The following is a 20,535-nucleotide window of genomic DNA, read 5'->3' as shown; positions in this document are numbered from 1 at the left end:
GCCACACGTTGGCTCTCCATTGAACCTGCGGTTTCACACATTTTGAACCAGTGGGAGGAGCTTAGGCTGCATTTCACAGTCACCAAGTCCAGTGAACACTGCTACATGACAGAGGTACATGACAGCTTGGTTAGCCTGATCAAGTCTGTGAGCAGCAGGGTGCTGAATCCACTGGCAAATGTTGATGTACTCAAAGGGCCAATAGATGGATACATCAGTCCCAAACTGTACCTTGGTTACCTTTTTGAGTCAAAAGCAGCTGAGCTCCACCTTACGCCTGAGGATGAAAACAATGTCCGAAAGCGGTGTGTAGCCTTCACCATCTCCCTCACTAATGAGTTGAGGGTGAGACTGCCAGACAACATCGAAGCATTGCAGTACATGTTAGTTTTCAATGTGGAGGAAACTCTGAAGCACAATAAGAGTCCTGGAGAAATAGAAAAAAATAGCCAAGGTCCTTGGCTACTCCCCTGCAGAGATATACAAGATTGTCCAGAAACGGCGTGCCATCCATCTTAGTAAATGGAATGAGACAAAAAACACACTGGGCTTCTGGAGTCAGATTTGGAAGTTCAGGGATGCAGCTGATATCAACCTGTTTCAAGAACTTGCCATGGATGCTGTGTCTGTGTTGTCCTTGCCACACTCGAATGCTGAAGTCGAGAGAGTATTCAGCCAGATGAGTGTGGTAAAAAGCAAAATAGAAAACAAATGTCCTTGCAGACTCTTAACTCCATCCTGTACATTCGATATGGACTGAAGCTGTCTGGTGAGGCTTGCTATGAGCACCAGTTGCCTGATAATGTTTTTCATCTTTTTGGCACATCAGCTGCCTACTTATGTAAGTCAGCTCCCTCAGTTGCTGAACCTGCCATAGAGAGCCTTGACCAAAATGATGATGACCCACTCTTTCTGTGAGCCAGCACACCCTTTGTGTGTGTGGAGGAGGGTCTGGAAAAACAAAACAATTAACCTGAATTAAGGCCAGACTAGTTACCATAATTGTCTCACATTGCCATTGACAGTTTTTTTCTATTTTCTCTTTTTGGTCCATTTAGATTGTTAATGTCGATTGTACAAAAATAAAATAAAATGTTATGGTTAAAAATGTTCATGTTTTACTGTGACTTGATGTAGGCTCCTAAGTGGACCATAAGGTTACAAACCAAACCAAATTAAGAAAACTAAACTTAAAAACTAAAAATAAAATAAAAAATGAAATAGAAAACTAAGTAACTCTGCCAGAGGGTCTCTTTTGGGTCACTTTTGGCGGTCCCAAGCCCGGATAACGGAGGTGGGTTGGAATTGTGACATTAAAAAAAACATGAAGAAACAGAAGAAAGTTAATTTGTAGTTCTAAACATATTTAGGGTGTTTTTTTACTCACTTTTTGTCTCTCCCATGATGTTATTCCTCTCTCCTACTGCATCCATCACACTTACATGCAAATGGTCAATTATGCAAATTCGGCGATGACGTCATTTAATTAACAACTTCTAGCGACTTTTAGGACAGCCAATAGCTACTTTCCTTACTGAGGAGTTGGCAACACTGGAGGGAACAACAAACTGGCTTTGGGATGATGGCACTTGGGGATAAAGTGCAGCTCCTCCGTTTTTCCATGTGAGCAAGGCCATGAAAGTGAGCTGCACAGGTGCTAGCTACACTGTACACAAACGGAGCAGATGGAAGTCGGTTTGCGTCGCTCTTTACATATTTCTACGTACGTTTGTGTGGCTGAATTTTTGGAACGCGATGCAAACGAACCTCCGTCGGCTCCGTTTGCTAAGACTGTGTAGTGCTCTTTAGGCTCAGCATGTCCGCACTCTTAGGACGCAGTACTGGCAGCGGAGGAAGATAGCGCGCAAAGCCTACGCCTCCCTGCCTTACACTCTCTCTCTCTCTCTCTTAGGTTTAACGTGAGCCATTTCTCCCCCTCTCCGCATGAAAAGGCAGTGGGGAGGCACGGTGCAGTTTTTTTTATATCACTGTGCAGCAGCTCACTTTCGTGGCCTTGCTCACATGAGAAAATGGAGGAGCTGCACTTTACTCCCAAGTGCCATCGTCCCTTAATTTACACAGTTTTAACATTTACACAGCAAATGGAGCAATGGAGGTTTGTTTGCATCGCTCTCGGCGTATTTCTACATTCATTTGTGCAGCTGAATTTTTGGAATGCAACGCAAAGGGACTCCGTCGCCTCCCTTTGCTTAGCCTGTGTAGAGCCCTTTAGACTCTACCCTCAGAGCCTTGTCAGGTTTCAGCCAGGGGCGAAAGTCAGCATATCCGCATTCCCTCTGATCTTATTGGTTGCCATCACTCTAGGTGAACAAGGCATGTAAATGTAACCTGATTAACACTTCCCCATTCACTCTGTGGCTTCCTGTCACTCATTAGCTCAGTTTTAATTTATTTAACAGGGGAACAGGTTTTTGTTGGCTCACCCATGAAACTCCCTTACAGATGTAGGATCTACATTTTATCACATTTGCAGGAGAACTTTCCTGCTGTAGCAAACTGGCTCAAATTAAGATCCTACATCTGCAGCCCACTTAGTTTTGGGGATTTTTTGACAAGCCAATGGAAACTTGGCTCTATTGACGGAGAACCCTATCTATCGAGCTCAGTACTATCAGTACAGTTACTTATACTTTCTGGTTAAAAAGAAGAGAAGGTGTCAGAGCCCCAGACAGCTATCGGTTATTTGCGAGTCCACAACGCTCAGGTCTTTTCCTCGTCCTGTTTTTACACTTGCGCTTGGTAAGTGCAGTCAAGGCACACTCTACTTCCACAATATTTTAGAGCCAAGACCGACCAGACACATACTGTAGCTGCTCTACTGCTCAGGATTAGGACATCTGGGAAACCAGTATGTTTCCTTCTTTCTTTTAGCTACACCATCTGACGTCTTACGTCATTCCATTATTACATCATTTCTCTCTTGCACATAGCCCAGCATGGTGACATGTTATGGCCATACCTGTCGCCACTCACTAGGGCACAATCCACGAGTATTGAGCCTGTTTTCACTCATTTTCGAAGTACCCCATTTACTGGGACACACTCTCTTCCCCCTCTGCAGATTTATTACACCCTTGGGTGCGCATGACATGCAGGCACTAGCTTATTCCAGCCTCTAGAGACCCCGCTTCTCGCATCGATCCAGACTGTTAGAGGTGACAATCCTGTAAGGGTTTTTAGAGACTCCATCCCCAAGTGGGGAGAATGCACCACTAGGGGTGAAAGCACTAGCACACCCTTGGCAAGGATAACGCCTTACGCTTTTTCCCACTCTATGCCTAATAGTCCCCACTCCAGTAAACAGAGTGAGGGAACAGGGCTTATCCCTAATCTTCGAGACCCCTTCGATGACCAGGGAAGCTTTGGTTGGCAGAGATCACTCTCCTGCTTTACAACCAGCCCAGGCAGCTATCTTTAAGCAGGGATCTTTTGACCCAAGTGAATGAGGAGATTTGCCATCCTCACCGAGAAGCCATGACCCTCTGGCCATGGCCTTCTGGCCCTGGCCTGTGAGAGGCTGAATCTGAATGTGACAGACTTGCCACTCAAGGCCATTGAGTATCCAATGCCTGAGCCCCTTCTACACGCTCAATGTATGGAAAAACAAGTGGTGTGTCCTAAAAAAGACAGTTCCTTACCAATGCTCTGTGTCCAAGATTTTATTAGGAGTGACAGTGTGTGTGAGTGTGTAGGGCCCTGTGAGTGGGCATAGAGACAGTGCAAATATTTAAATAAAAGGTCAGTAAACATACCATGTAGCCATTTTGTTAGTTATTTATCACTCGTATTGCTTGGGGATAGAAGCTGTTGATGTCAGACTTGATGCACCGGTACTACTTGCCTAATGTGACTAACCTTATCTGACCAACCATCCTATCAGCTAACTTCCACGTGCATGCTGACATACTGACCATGTTCCTTAAGGTTCCCAGAATAAATTGTTATACCCCAATGCTACAACTGTAGATCAGGGCAGGACTCAAAGAGAAACCAAGGAAGGCAGTGGCCAAAAACAGCATCAAGATTAGACACTTTGTGTGAGAGCCATACATGAAGCCTGCCGGGTGCACATGGTCTATGCCTGTCACAGGGTTTCAACAGTAAACTGACGCTCGTTTCATCAATTTGAAGGTGATGTTAAATTATACACCACCAGGAGGAATATATATATATATATATATATATATATATATATATATATATATGTATTTTTTCACCTTTATTTAACCAGGTAGGCTAGTTGAGAACAAGTTCTCATTTGCAACTGCGACCTGGCCAAGATAAAGCATAGCAATTCGACACATAAAACAACACAGAGTTACACATGGAATAAACAAAACATAGTCAATAATACAGTAGAAAAAAAGAAGACAAGAAGTCTATATACAGTGAGTGCAAATGAGGTAAGATAAGGGAGTTAAGGCAATAAATAGGCCATGCTGGCGAAGTAATTACAATATAGAAATTAAACACTGGAATGGTAGATGTGCAGAAGATGAATGGAAAGACAGGGTAGGATAGATATAGGTCTGAGTGATTGGGACTCTCCTGACCAGCTCAATTAATTATGTGACAACATGCAACAGGCTTGTCCTCTCTAAAAACAATGAGCTTAATCCTTTTACGTGCCCTTTAACATACTTCTTTACAATACCAGGCATTATGTCTTATATGATACAAATATGAGTGGAAACATAATTTCTTTAAATGTAGCATAATCTACTGAACTCATTGTGTGAAATAACATCTGCAATGCTTCCCAGATAACTGGTCCACAGAACTAGCCTACACTTTCCAAGTTGATATTCTTTTAGATTTACAGTTTTTCCCGAACTAAATATTTCTAGAGTCTAAACCTGCTTCTCATTTTACTAGGAGTGAGCTAGTACTACATCCAGTGCAACAGGTGGCACTATTTCATACTGTATAGACAATAGACATGTTTCTATGTCACTTCGCTGTTGTTGCCGGAAGTGAACCGCGCTTGTCTGTGGAAGTACATGTGAGTTTATTTAGCTGGACAATTTCCATGTGGTTCTGATTCAACAACTGATTCAAAGCTAATCTGTAGCTAGTACTGTCCTGTAAAAATGGGCAAAAAGGGTAAAAAAGAGCAAAAGAAAGTGAAAGGAGCAGAGAAGACAGCAGCCAAAATGGATAAAAAGATTTCAAAGCGGTCTAAACGAGAAGAGGTAACGTTAGGCATGTCTGTCTCCCTTTCAACTGCTGGCTACTAACATTAGCTAGCTAGATAGTTCTACAGTACATTACAATGTCTTTATAGCATAACATCTTATTACATAAAATCGTGTGTGTGAAATTCAATTAACTTCTACTCAATTACATGACATTGTACAGAGTGAATAGTTTCAGCTGTTGTTCACTGCTGTGTTGTTTTCCTTTGGCATTGATACAGGAGGACCTGGCTGCGCTGATAGCTGAGTTTCAGTCCTTGGATGCAAAGAAGACAACGGTTGTGGAGACCGCCTGCCCGCCCCCCTCACCCAGGTGACCCACTACTCTGTCCTAGATGTTGATATGTGTTGACCTGGATCGTGTTCAATGGGCACAAAACGGGAGAAAATGTGTTGAAACCAGGGAGTTACTGTGGCTGATCTTGTACAATAAGAATTGTCTCATTGTCGATTTTTTACATTTCAAAACCTTTGCTGTTTCGTGCCTACTGAACATCAAATCAAATTTTATTTGTCACATACACATGGTTAGCAGATGTTAATGCGAGTGTAGCGAAATGCTTGTGCTTCTAGTTCCGACAATGCAGTAATAACCAACAAGTAATCTAACTAACAATTCCAAAACTACTGTCTTATACACAGTGTAAGGGGATAAATAATATGTACATAAAGATATATGGATGAGTGATGGTACAGAGCAGCATAGGCAAGATACAGTAGATGGTATCAAGTACAGTATATACATATGAGATGAGTATGTAAACAAAGTGGCATAGTTAATTAAAGTGGCTAGTGATACATGTATTACATAAGGATGCAGTAGATGATATAGAGTACAGTATATACGTATACATATGAGATGAATAATGTAGGGTATGTAAACATTATATTAGGTAGCATTGTTTAAAGTGTCTAGTGATATATTTTACATAATTTCCCATCAATTCCCATTATTAAAGTGGCTGGAGTTGAGTCAGTGTGTTGGCAGCAGCCACTCAATGTTAGTGGTGGCTGTTTAACAGTCGGATGGCCTTAAGATAGAAACTGTTTTTCAGACTCTCGGTCCCAGCTTTGATGCACTTGTACTGACCTCGCCTTCTGGATGATAGCGGGGTGAACAGGCAGTGGCTCGGGTGGTTGATGTCCTTGATGATCTTTATGGCCTTCCTGTAACATCGGGTGGTGTAGGTGTCCTGGAGGGCAGGTAGTTTGCCCCCGGTGATGCGTTGTGCAGACCTCACTACCCTCTGGAGAGCCTTACGGTTGTGGGCGGAGCAGTTGCCGTACCAGGCGGTGATACAGCCCGCCAGGATGCTCTCGATTGTGCATCTGTAGAAGTTTGTGAGTGCTTTTGGTGACAAGCCAAATTTCTTCAGCCTCCTGAGGTTGAAGAGGCGCTGCTGCGCCTTCTTCACGATGCTGTCTGTGTGAGTGGACCAATTCAGTTTGTCTGTGATGTGTATGCCGAGGAACTTAAAACTTACTACCCTCTCCACTACTGTTCCATCGATGTGGATAGGGGGGTGTACCCTCTGCTGTTTCCTGAAGTCCACAATCATCTCCTTAGTTTTGTTGACGAACATGAGCCTGGTGTTAGGTGTGGCAGCTCAAGTCAGAGCCAGGTGTTAGGAGATTTCATAGCCAGGTGTCACAAGCATTTTGCTACATCTGCAATAACATCTGCTAAATATTTGTATGCGACCAATAAAATGTGATTTGATTTGATAGTAGTGGTATCCTGTTTGTCTCATCACTCAGGTTGAACGCCTCACTGTCAGCACACCCCGACAAGGATGAGCTGATCTTGTTTGGAGGCGAGTTCTTCAATGGCAAAAAGGTACAATTCATATACACTACATGACCTAAAGCATGTGGACACCTGCTCGTTGAACATCTCATTCCAAAATCATGGGCTTTAATATGGAGTTGGTCCCTCCTTTGCTACTATAACAGCCTCCACTCTTCTGGGAAGGCTTTCCACTAGATGTTGGAACATTGCTGCAGGTATATGCTTCCATTCAGCCACAAGCATTAGTGAAGTCTGATGTTGGGCGATTAGGCCTGGCTCGTAGTCGTCATTCCAATTAATCTCAAAGGTGTTCGATGGGGTTGAGATCAGGGCTTTGAGCAGGCCAGTCAAGTTCTTCCACACCGATCTCGACAAACCATTTCTGTATGGACCTCGCTTTGTGCACGGGGGCATTGTCATGCTGAACCAGGAAAGGGCCTTCCCCGAACTGTTGCCATAAAGTTGGAAGCACAGAATCGTCTAGAATTAAGATTTCCCTTCACTGGAACTAAGGCTGGGCCATGTAAAACAGCCCCAGACCATTTTTCCTCCTCCACCAAACTTTACAGTGTCTGTCTATGCATTCGTCTGTCAGACTGTCAGATGGTGAAACGTGAATCATCACTCCAGAGAACACGTTTCCACTGCTCCAGAGTCCAATGGCGGCGAGCTTTACACCTCTTGCACATGGTGATCTTAGGCCATGGAAACCCATTTCATGAAGCTCCCGACAAACAGTTCTTGTGCTGATGTTGCTTCCCGAGGCAGTTTGGAACTTTGGAGTGAGCGTTACGCGCTTCAGCACTCAAGCTTACAGTGAGCTTGTCTGCCCTAGCACTTCGCGGCTGAGCCGTTGTTGGTCCTGGATGTTTTCACTTCACAATAAGCTTTTTTTTTATTTTTATTTATTTATTTTTTTTGAACCCCTTTTTCTCCCCAATTTTGTAGTATCCAATTGTTGTAGTAGCTACTATCTTGTCTCATCGCTACAACTCCCGTACGGGCTCGGGAGAGACGAAGGTTGAAAGTCATGCGTCCTCCGATACACAACCAACCAAGCCGCTGCTTCTTTAACACAGCGCACATCCAGTTTGGAACTTTGGAGTGAGCGTTACGCGCTTCAGTTACGCGCTTCAGCACTCAAGCTTACAGTGAGCTTGTCTGCCCTAGCACTTCGCGGCTGAGCCGTTGTTGGTCCTGGATGTTTTCACTTCACAATAAGCTTTTTTTAAATTTGTATTTATTTATTTATTTTGAACCCCTTTTTCTCCCCAATTTTGTAGTATCCAATTGTTGTAGTAGCTACTATCTTGTCTCATCGGGTATAGGGTTGACAGTGGGCTCGGGAGAGACGAAGGTTGAAAGTCATGCGTCCTCCGATACACAACCAACCAAGCCGCTGCTTCTTTAACACAGCGCACATCCAACCCGGAAGCCAGCCGCACCAATGCGCCGGAGGAAACACCGTGCACCTGGCCACCTTGGCTAGCGTACACTGCGCCCAGCCCGCCACAGGAGTCGCTGGTGCGCGATGAGACAAGCCCTCGCTGGTGCTACTGACCAAGCCCTCCCTAACCTGGGCGACGCTAGGCCAATTGTGCGTCGCCCCACGGACCTCCCGGTCGCGGCCGGTTACGACAGAGCCTGGGCGCGAACCCAGGGCTCTGATGGCACAGCTGGCGCTGCAGTACAGCGCCCTTAACCACTGCGCCACCCGGGAGGCCAACAGCACAGCTTTTTGATGAACTGACTTGTTGGAAAGGTGGAATCCTATGAAGGGGTCACATTGAAAGTCACTGAGCTCTTCAGCAAGGCCATTCTACTGCCAATGTTTGTCTATGGAGATGTGTGCTTGATTTTATACACCTGTCAGCATAGATATATAAATTTGAAGGGGTGTCCAAATAATTTTGTATATATAGTATATGCTGAACACCTTTTATTTTTTGATTTAACTAGGCAAGTCAGTTAAGAACACATTCTTATTTACCATGACGGCCTACACCGGCCAAACCCTAACCAGGACGATGCTGGGCCAATTGTGTGCCGCCCTATGGGACTCCCAATCACGGCTGGTTGTGATACAGCCTGGAATCGAACCAGGGTCTGTAGTGATGCCTCTAGCACTGAGAAGCAGTGCCTTAGACCGCTGCACCACTCGGGAGCCTTTATATTCATACATTTATTAATGTATTCATATATTTATTAATGTATTTTATATTTATATTCACCATTTTTTTGTCTGTTATTAATCCTTATTGACTTTGGATGAATAGGGTTGACAGTGGGTTAATTTTCTTCCTTTCAGACGTACCTCTACAATGACCTGTTCTTCTATAACTTAAAGAAGAACACCTGGGTGAAGTCAGACATCCCCAACCCTCCTCCACGACGCTGTGCTCACCAGGTAACTATGTACCTCCTTTCAACCACCATCTCTACAACCACCTCTGTTTTCTTTCAGGGATGCAAACATGTCTCTTTTCGACGATATCCGCAGTTTAGATCTCAAAATAGATCAACACCTTAGCGGATCAGAGTGTGCAGACCTAGAGTGTATCACACATTAAGCTATAAAAGAGAGAGCGCAAGCAGATCTTCTCCCTCTGCGATTACTGCCTTCTCTCTCTAACGAGTACAGGATCCATCCCTACCGTACGCGTCCTACAAATTGAATATCAAACGGAGTTCAGAGTGTGATGTCAGATATGTTATATCAAAATGAGTGCTTCATCCAACATCACGTGTGTCTGATGTGAGCAGTTACCCGCGTCCCCCTAACCAGCCATTCGCCTACTCAGCTGCTTCGCTCCGTCTGTTCTTTATGCGCATCTCCATAAGTTTTGAAAATGTTATTTAGCTGCAATGGCGAGTTGGGGAGTGCAGACAGCCATGGGGTTTCTGTTGTTAAATTTGTTTAATTATTAGAGCAGCTCCCAGGGTGAGCAAAGTGGATAGGTATCTTTTGATTTCGCCTCTAAGAACTAACAGGCCATTTTGCGAGTTTTTGGTTTCATAACAAACGACCTTGTTTAGTCATGTTACCTGGCTAACGAACACCATGGTACCTTGGCTATACACACATTTGGATGGCGCAGGGAAAAGGGATAGATAGCCTACTCAAAGAGATGCTTCGAAGTAGGATGCATATGTCTAATCAATATACTTCTAAACTCAATCTGAGGGGGTGGATCACCATACTACTAGGTATTGTTATAGTTGGCCTGGTATCACATTGTTAGTAAAATCAGAATCCCCTTTATTCGACAAGTACATTTACACGTACTCTGAATGTTACAGTGGGGCAAAAAAGTATTTAGTCAGCCACCAATTGTGCAGGTTCTCCCACTTAAAAATATGAGAGGCCTGTCATTTTCATCATAGGTACACTTCAACTATGACAGACAAAATGAGAAGAAAAAAAATCCAGAAAATCACATTGTAGGATTTTTAATGAATTTATTTGCAAATTATGGTGGAAAATAAGTATGAGCAGATATACAAATAATCAGTGGTTATACGGTTGATATACGGTTGATATACCGTGGGTATACAGTTGGTATACAGTTGGTATACAGTGGGTATATGGTTGATATAAACTGGGTATACAGTGCCTTGCGAAAGTATTCGGCCCCCTTGAACTTTGCAACCTTTTGCCACATTTCAGGCTTCAAACATAAAGATATAAAACTGTATTTTTTTGTGAAGAATCAACAACAAGTGGGACACAATCATGAAGTGGAACGACATTTATTGGATATTTCAAACTTTTTTAACAAATTAAAAACTGAAAAATTGGGCGTGCAAAATTATTCAGCCCCTTTACTTTCAGTGCAGCAAACTCTCTCCAGAAGTTCAGTGAGGATCTCTGAATGATCCAATGTTGACCTAAATGGCTAATGATGATAAATACAATCCACCTGTGTGTAATCAAGTCTCCGTATAAATGCACCTGCACTGTGATAGTCTCAGAGGTCCGTTAAAAGCGCAGAGAGCATCATGAAGAACAAGGAACACACCAGGCAGGTCCGAGATACTGTTGTGAAGAAGTTTAAAGCCGGATTTGGATACAAAAAAAATTCCCAAGCTTTAAACATCCCAAGTAGCACTGTGCAAGCGATAATATTGAAAAGGAAGGAGTATCAGACCACTGCAAATCTACCAAGACCTGGCCGTCCCTCTAAACTTTCAGCTCATACAAGGAGAAGACTGATCAGAGATGCAGCCAAGAGGCCCATGATCACTCTGGATGAACTGCAGAGATCTACAGCTGAGGTGGGAGACTCTGTCCATAGGACAACAATCTGCACAAATCTGGCCTTTATGGAAGAGTGGCAAGAAGAAAGCCATTTCTTAAAGATATCCATAAAAAGTGTCGTTTAAAGTTTGCCACAAGCCACCTGGGAGACACACCAAACATGTGGAAGAAGGTGCTCTGGTCAGATGAAACCAAAATTGAACTTTTTGGCAACAATGCAAAACGTTATGTTTGGCATAAAAGCAACACAGCTGAACACACCATCCCCACTGTCAAACATGGTGGTGGCAGCATCATGGTTTGGGCCTGCTTTTCTTCAGAAGGGACAGGGAAGATGGTTAAAATTGATGGGAAGATGGATGGAGCCAAATACAGGACCATTCTGGAAGAAAACCTGATGGAGTCTGCAAAAGACCTGAGACTGGGACGGAGATTTGTCTTCCAACAAGACAATGATCCAAAACATAAAGCAAAATCTACAATGGAATGGTTCAAAAATAAACATATCCAGGTGTTAGAATGGCCAAGTCAAAGTCCAGACCTGAATCCAATCGAGAATCTGTGGAAAGAACTGAAAACTGCTGTTCACAAATGTTCTCCATCCAACCTCACTGAGCTCGAGCTGTTTTGCAAGGAGGAATGGGAAAAAATGTCAGTCTCTCGATGTGCAAAACTGATAGAGACATACCCCAAGCGACTTACAGCTGTAATCGCAGCAAAAGGTGGCACTACAAAGTATTAACTTAAGGGGGCTGAATAATTTTGCACGCCCAATTTTTCACTTTTTGATTTGTTAAAAAAGTTTGAAATATCCAATAAATGTCGTTCCACTTCATGATTGTGTCCCACTTGTTGTTGATTCTTCACAAAAAAATACAGTTTTATATCTTTATGTTTGAAGCCTGAAATGTGGCAAAAGGTCGTAAAGTTCAAGGGGGCCGAAAACTTACGCAAGGCACTGTATGGTTGATATACATTGGGTATACTTTTTATATACAGTGGATATACAGTTGATATACAGTGGGTAAACGGTTGATATACAGTGGGTAAACGGTTGATATACAGTGGGTAAACGGTTGATATACAGTGGGTAAACGGTTGATATACCGTGGGTATACGGTTGATATACCGTGGGTATACGGTTGATATACAGTGGGTAAACGGTTGATATACAGTGGGTAAACGGTTGATATACAGTGGGTAAACGGTTGATATACAGTGGGTATACGGTTGATATACCGTGGGTATACGGTTGATATACCGTGGGTATACGGTTGATATACCGTGGGTATACGGTTGATATACAGTGGGTATACGGTTGATATACAGTGGGTTTACGGTTGATATACAGTGGGTATACGGTTGATATACAGTGGGTTTACGGTTGATATACCGTGGGTATACGGTTGATATACACCGGGTATACAGTGGGTATACGGTTGATATACAGTGGGTGTACGGTTGATATACAGTGGGTGTATGGTTGATATACAGTGGGTGTACGGTTGATATACAGTGGGTGTACGGTTGATATACAGTGGGTTTACGGTTGATATACAGTGTGTATGTGGTTGATATACACTGGGTATACAGTGGGTATATGGTTGATATATAGTCTGTATACAGTTGGTATCTGGTTGATATACAGTGGGTATACGGATGATATACAGTGGGTATACGGTTGATATACAGTGGGTATACGGTTGATATACACTGGATATACAGTTGATATACAGTGGGTATACAGTGGGTATATGGTTGATATATAGTCGGTATACAGTGGGTATCTGGTTGATATACAGTGGGTATCTGGTTGATATACAGTGGGTATCTGGTTGATATACAGTGGGTATCTGGTTGATATACAGTGGGTATACGGATGATATACAGTGAGTATACGGTTGATATACAGTGGGTATATGGTTGATATACACTGGATATACAGTTGATATACAGTGGGTATACAGTGGGTATATGGTTGATATATAGTCGGTATACAGTGGGTATCTGGTTGATATACAGTGGGTATCTGGTTGATATACAGTGGGTATCTGGTTGATATACAGTGGGTATCTGGTTGATATACAGTGGGTATACGGATGATATACAGTGTGTATGTGGTTGATATACACTGGGTATACAGTGGGTATATGGTTGATATATAGTCTGTATACAGTTGGTATCTGGTTGATATACAGTGGGTATACGGATGATATACAGTGGGTATACGGTTGATATACAGTGGGTATACGGTTGATATACACTGGATATACAGTTGATATACAGTGGGTATACAGTGGGTATATGGTTGATATATAGTCGGTATACAGTGGGTATCTGGTTGATATACAGTGGGTATCTGGTTGATATACAGTGGGTATCTGGTTGATATACAGTGGGTATCTGGTTGATATACAGTGGGTATACGGATGATATACAGTGAGTATACGGTTGATATACAGTGGGTATATGGTTGATATACACTGGATATACAGTTGATATACAGTGGGTATACGGTTGATATACAGTGGTTATATAGTTGATATACAGTGGGTATACGGTTGATATAAACTGGGTATATTGTTGATATACATTGGGTATACTTTTTATATACAGTGGGTATACGGTTGATATACAGTGGGTAAACGGTTGATATACAGTGGGTAAACGGTTGATATACAGTGGGTTTAACGGTTGATATACAGTGGGTATACGGTTGATATACAGTGGGTAAACGGTTGATATACAGCGGGTAAACGGTTGATATACAGTGGGTAAACGGTTGACATACAGTGGGTAAACGGTTGATATACAATGGGTATACGGTTGATATACAGTGGGTTTACGGTTGATATACAGTGGGTTTACGGTTGATATACAGTGGGTATACGGTTGATATACCGTGGGTATACTGTTGATATACACCGGGTATTCGGTTGATATACACCGGGTATACAGTGGGTACACGGTTGATATACAGTGGGTGTACGGTTGATATACAGTGGGTATACGGATGATATACAGTGGGTATACGGTTGATATACAGTGGGTATATGGTTGATATACACTGGATATACAGTTGATATACAGTGGGTATACGGTTGATATACAGTGGTTATATAGTTTATATACAGTGGGTATACGGTTGATATAAACTGGGTATATTGTTGATATACATTGGGTATACTTTTTATATACAGTGGGTATACGGTTGATATACAGTGGGTAAACGGTTGATATACAGTGGGTAAACGGTTGATATACAGTGGGTAAACGGTTGATATACAGTGGGTAAACGGTTGATATACAGTGGGTAAACGGTTGATATACAGTGGGTAAACGGTTGATATACAGTGGGTAAACGGTTGATATACAGTGGGTAAACGGTTGATATACAGTGGGTAAACGGTTGATATACAGTGGGTAAACGGTTGATATACAGTGGGTAAACGGTTGACATACAGTGGGTAAACGGTTGATATACAGTGGGTTTACGGTTGATATACAGTGGGTTTACGGTTGATATACAGTGGGTATACGGTTGATATACCGTGGGTATACTGTTGATATACAGTGTGTATGTGGTTGATATACACTGGGTATACAGTGGGTATATGGTTGATATATAGTCGGTATACAGTGGGTATCTGGTTGATATACAGTGGGTATCTGGTTGATATACAGTGGGTATCTGGTTGATATACAGTGGGTATACGGATGATATACAGTGGGTATCTGGTTGATATACAGTGGGTATCTGGTTGATATACAGTGGGTATACGGTTGATATACAGTGGGTAAACGGTTGATATACAGTGGGTATACAGTTGATATACAGTGGGTAAACGGTTGACATACAGTGGGTAAACGGTTGATATACAATGGGTATACGGTTGATATACAGTGGGTATACTGTTGATATACACCGGGTATTCGGTTGATATACAGTGGGTTTACGGTTGATATACACTGGGTATACAGTGGGTATATGGTTGATATATAGTCGGTATACAGTGGGTATCTGGTTGATATACAGTGGGTATCTGGTTGATATACAGTGGGTATCTGGTTGATATACAGTGGGTATACGGATGATATACAGTGGGTATATGGTTGATATACACTGGATATACAGTTGATATACAGTGGGTATACGGTTGATATACAGTGGTTATATGGTTGATATACAGTGGGTATACGGTTGATATACAGTGGGTATACGGTTGATATACAGTGGGTATACGGTTGATATACAGTGGGTATACGGTTGATATACAGTGGGTATACAGTGGGTATATGGTTGATATATAGTCGGTATACAGTGGGTATCTGGTTGATATACAGTGGGTATCTGGTTGATATACAGTGGGTATCTGGTTGATATACAGTTGGTATCTGGTTGATATACAGTGGGTATCTGGTTGATATACAGTGGGTATACGGTTGATATACAGTGGGTATATGATTGATATACACTGGGTATACAGTTGATACACAGTGGATGTAAAAATGTACAGTATCAGTATGAATATATCTAAATGCAGAGAGACAACCCCACTCAGAACATTTCCATCGATTTCTCGTGTGTTTCCGTGCAAAACATTTCTTTCAACTTTTTGGGCCCTCACCAGTTTGCATCCTTGTACTTTACAGAGCTCACCAGATCCCCCCCTGCCTTCTTTCAGGAGTCTACCTTTACTCTTTATAGTCACTTAGACAGCTCAGGGTAACTTTTTCACACCTTTGTTCTACTTTTGGGGAACTCAAAGCCATGTCACACCATTACTGACACATTTTATTTTATTTGTAACTTTTTCTCTGTTGTGGATGAGTGATTTCTCTCACTGCCGGTCTCAGGTGGTAGCCTGCCCATTGTGCTGTCATTCTCCCTTTTGGACACCAGAGGACAGACTATACCTTTGATACAGCTATGAAGAGATTTGAGAGATTGCCAAAGTAGATGATATCTACCTGATAACTCTCTCACTGCCAACTTTCTCCATCTTTCTCTCTCTCTCTCTCCTTTCTGTCTCTCTTTCTCTCTCTCTGCAGGCGGTGGTAGTTCCCCAGGCAGGGGGGCAGCTGTGGTTGTTTGGAGGGGAGTTTGCGTCTCCTGACGGGGAGCAGTTCTACCACTATAAAGACCTCTGGGTTCTTCACCTCTCCACAAACACCTGGGAGCAGATCAAGTGAGGGAGCCATATTGCTGTAGTAGTAATAGTGTGTTAAACGTATGTTTGAGATGCTACTAGATGAATCTGTTTGTGTCTGTGTGTGTGAGTTCAAGTATTGTGTCTGTAACCCAGGGTTCCAGGTGCCCCCTCTGGTAGGAGTGGACATCGTATGGTCCTGAGTAAGAGGCAGTTGCTGGTGTTCGGAGGCTTCCACGAAAGTGCTAGGTAAGGAGAGATGATGGGAGGAGCTATCGTGTCAGTTAAGGAGAGGTGATAGGCGGAGTAATTGTAGGAAATAAGAGGAGAGGAAAGATAACCTTCTGGCTAGCTTTATGGAGGTCAAACTATCACAATATGAGATACAGCTGCTGCATGAAATATGCAAAATGAACTAGATTATTTTGTTGATAGTGTACTTCTTATCTTGCAGGGATTTTATCTACTACAACGATGTACACGCCTTCAGTCTGGACTCCTTCACCTGGAGTCGCCTCTCCCCCTCCGGCACTGGCCCCTCCCCTCGCTCAGCCTGCCAGATGACCTCTACCCCCGATGGCTCCGGGGTCATCATCTACGGAGGATACTCCAAAGTGGTGTGTGTGTGTGTGCACAACAGGTTCTTAAGTTTGCTCATGTTAATTTGATATGATATTGAGAGATATGCAGCAAGTCTTTGAATGACTCCATGACATTTTAATCAAAGTTGTGTTTTTATTGTTCCCTATTAGAAAGCTAAGAAAGATGTGGAAAAGGGAACCATCCACTCTGACATGTTTCTCCTCAAGAGAGATGGCAAAGAAGAACAAGGTACAGTGTTGCTCAGGCTTGTACTTACTATTGGCTACAGACTAGCCTGGAAAAATAAAACGCAGGGCAGAGAGGCAATGGGATTTCTATTCACATGACATTGTTCCTCATGTTTATTTTCTCCCTGTTCCTTTCAGAGAAGTGGTTGTGGTCCCGGGTGAGTCCCTCAGGCTCCAAGCCACCTGCCCGGTCGGGCTTCTCCCTGGCTGTGGGGCCCACGGGCCGGGCGCTGCTCTTCGGAGGGGTGTGTGACGAGGAGGAAGATGAAACTCTGGAGGGGGACTTCTACAACGACCTTTACCTGTATGACATCAACAAGCACCGCTGGTTCCCTGCTCAGCTCAAGGTAACTGCTGGAAACTTCTATTTTGGCACATACAGTAGATATAATGTTTACTTGGACATTTGTAAGCAACTGTGTTAATATTATTGTTGTTGACCTGTTTTTCCCTCCCCTTGTCCAGGGCTGTAAGTCGGAGAAGAAGAAGCGTCGAAGGGGGAAGAAGGGAGGGGAGACAGGGGAGGGGTCAGGGGAGGGTCAGGAGGAGGAAGGAGCAGCAGCACAGGGACCTGTGGAGGTCATCAAGGAGATCGTCACTGAAGACGGAACAGTCATGACCATCAAGGAAATAATCCCCGGGACACAGGTGGAGGAAGAGAGTGAGGAAGAGGAGGAAGGTGAGGAAGGTGCCTCGGCCATACTTGTCGAGCCCTGTGCTCGCTCCAGTGCCATGGCAACAGTGAAATATGGGAAGCTGTATTTGTACGGGGGCATGTTTGAGGTGGGTGACCGCCAGTTCACCCTCAACGACCTGTACTGTCTGGACCTCCACAAGATGGACCAGTGGGAGGTGCTGGTCGAGATGGACCCCAGTAAGTAAGAGGGAAACTGGGCCTGTCCGTGTGTTTCTGTGGGATGGAGGTTGACTTCCTGATCACACTGACCCCTTCTCTCTGTAGAGACCCAAGAGTGGCTGGATGACTGGTCTGACTCAGAGGATGATGAGGAGGGAGATGAAGAGGAGGCTAAAGGAGGTGATGACGAAGAGGAGGAATCTGAAGAAGAAAGTGACGAACAGGGTAAATGAGAAATATCCCTCTATTATTTTCGGTGTATGTTTCTAACCCTACTTTATTCTGCTCTTCATGTGTTCAATGGTGCTGATTGGCTGAAAGCTGTGGTATATCAGGCTATATCAACTGGGTGGTTCGAGCCTTGAATGCTGATTGGCTGAAAGCCGTAGTATATCAGAGAATGTACTTCTCCACTAGAGCAGTGAACAGGTTGCATCAAAGCCGAAACCAAAAGCCTCTTATAGAAAGCCTCAAGGGACAGTGCTGTCTAAACACAATGTCAGTCGCAGTAGTGTTGACACCAGCAGTAACACTCTCTTCTGTGTGGTGTATGCGTTTACAGATGAGGAGGATCACCCCCCAGTGCAGCCAGGTGAGGCGCTGGAAGACTTCCAGAGCCGTACAGAGCAATACTGGGTAGGCCAGGCCCGGGCCAACATGGGCCCAGAGGCTAAGGACACGAAGGTGCAGAAAGTGGGCATAGCCATGGCCAAGGTGTTCTATGAAGACCAGCAGTGAGCCAGGGTGTATGTGTATCTGCCTTCTTTGTTTGTTTGTTTGTGTGTGTGTGTGTGTGTGTGAGACAGGTGGAGAGTGATAGTTTGTCATAGGGAAAAATGAGGGTACTCATCAGTGTTTCAACTCCAGTCCTCAAGTACCCCCCCCCTCCCCCCAACAGCACACATTTGTATTGTAGCCACGGACAAGCACACCTGATTCAACTTATCAACTAATCATCAAGACCTCAATGAGTTGAATCAGGTTAGTTTGTTTGGGGCTACAACAAAAATGTACGCGGTTGGGGGTACTCAAGGACTGGAGTTGGGAACCACTGATGAGTATCCTCATTCTTCCCAATGGCACATTATTAGAGTTGGAAAACACTTCTTTAAACTGAAGAGGCCAATTAAATAATTTCTCTGCTTAGTGAACATTTTCTGCCCTCATAACCATCCATGCCTTTGTACAGTAGGCCTAACTGTGCAAGAAAATATGCTGCTGTTTTGGCAGTTGGACTACACTGCAGTATGTATACTGTATCGTATTTGGAATTAGTTTCTAGTTTCATATCTTCAAGAAGATGGTCAGAAAATCCTTGTCATTGCTCACCCCCTTTGATTATTGTTTTCTAAACCAATTTGTCATTAAACATCCAACCATAATACTTCCGTAGTGTCTGTAGTCTTTTTAAAGGTGATGGCCAATGTGTTTAGTGTTGAAAATGGCTCAACTTGATAAATACTGGTTGATCTTTCCCAGTGTTTGTGTTGTATTGAAGATAAGAAGATTATGTTTTAGCCTTTAAAATAGTTGTTGACTCAACTCTTGACATATTTGAACCACTCTACCCTGCTACCAAAGCTTTGCCAGAACATATACTGTAGTACATTGGCTCCCCAACTGTTTACCATGCACTGTGCAGCGGTCACACATGTAGTCAAACTTCCCCTGCTGTATGCTAAAGGTAAAACAGTTCCTTCGTTTTAGCTCTACCTCTCCTCCAGACTCATCTTCTTATCTGATGATGGAGAGAGGAAGGTATATCGCAGAGGGAGGACAATTCAGCGAGTGAGTGATTTGAAAAGGACAATGAAAATACTTTAGAATAGTAGTCAGGTATCAATCAATCAAATGTTTTTTTAAAGCCCTTTTTACATCCGCAGATTCACAAAGTGCTATACAGGAATCCAGCCTAAAACCCCAAACAGCAAGCAATGCAGATGTAAAAGCATGGTGGCTAGGTAAAATTCCCTAGAAAGAAACCTAGAGAGGAACCACACTCTGAGGGATGGCCAGTCCTCTTCTGGCTGTGTCAGTGGAGATTATAGGAGTACATAGCCATTAAGGCCAGATCATTCTTCAAGATAAGAGACGAGGGGTGAGGAAAACAGTGCCTCCAAATGAAACGCAGCCTAGCTAGCTAGCTATCCCAGAGTGACCTATTTTCTCAGCCCTGAGAAGAATGAGGGATGAAGAGTGGAGGGATGAATAATAGATGGAAAGCAGATAGATGGATGAGGTTACTGGGATGTTGCAGACTGTCTCCAACTCTTTCCCTCACTCCCTTCTTCATTCGCCTTCGACCCCAAAATGTTAAATCCTGTAAAAAAGACCGATATAAATAACTAAAAATATACTTTTTTGGGGGCCCAGTGCTGCTGACGTGTCGGAGCACATGAAGTGTTATCGTCACAGACTCGTCAGTGGTCCCATGTG

The 20,535-nt window shown here is 43.4% G+C and overlaps 1 protein-coding gene across 1 annotated transcript; it reads left to right on the top strand.

Moving 5' to 3' along the window:
- Window positions 1–4,994: 4,994 nt before the first annotated feature.
- Window positions 4,995–19,487, top strand: klhdc4 (kelch domain containing 4). Its single transcript, XM_021568459.2, has 12 exons — window positions 4,995–5,213; window positions 5,438–5,529; window positions 6,975–7,053; window positions 9,314–9,412; window positions 16,316–16,452; window positions 16,570–16,662; window positions 16,868–17,030; window positions 17,166–17,244; window positions 17,382–17,590; window positions 17,709–18,117; window positions 18,205–18,324; window positions 18,662–19,487. Exons 1-12 carry the CDS (start codon window positions 5,112–5,114, stop codon window positions 18,835–18,837), a joined length of 1,758 nt encoding a protein of 585 aa, XP_021424134.1. The 5' UTR covers window positions 4,995–5,111; the 3' UTR covers window positions 18,838–19,487.
- Window positions 19,488–20,535: the final 1,048 nt, after the last annotated feature.

Source organism: Oncorhynchus mykiss, chromosome 2 (assembly GCF_013265735.2).
Source record: "Oncorhynchus mykiss isolate Arlee chromosome 2, USDA_OmykA_1.1, whole genome shotgun sequence".
NCBI classification, from domain to species: Eukaryota; Metazoa; Chordata; class Actinopteri; order Salmoniformes; family Salmonidae; genus Oncorhynchus; species Oncorhynchus mykiss.
The sequence above is the reverse complement of the archived record's forward strand: the minus strand, read 5'-3'. Positions and strand labels throughout refer to the sequence as shown.

Coding starts and splice junctions, on each gene's coding strand:
- klhdc4 (XM_021568459.2), top strand. CDS start 5,112: ATGGGCAAAAAGGGTAAAAAAGAGCAAAAGAAAGTGAAAGGAGCAGAG. Junction 16,453..16,569: donor AACACCTGGGAGCAGATCAA/GTGAGGGAGCCA, acceptor TCTGTAACCCAG/GGTTCCAGGTGCCCCCTCTG. Junction 17,245..17,381: donor AGATGGCAAAGAAGAACAAG/GTACAGTGTTGC, acceptor TGTTCCTTTCAG/AGAAGTGGTTGTGGTCCCGG.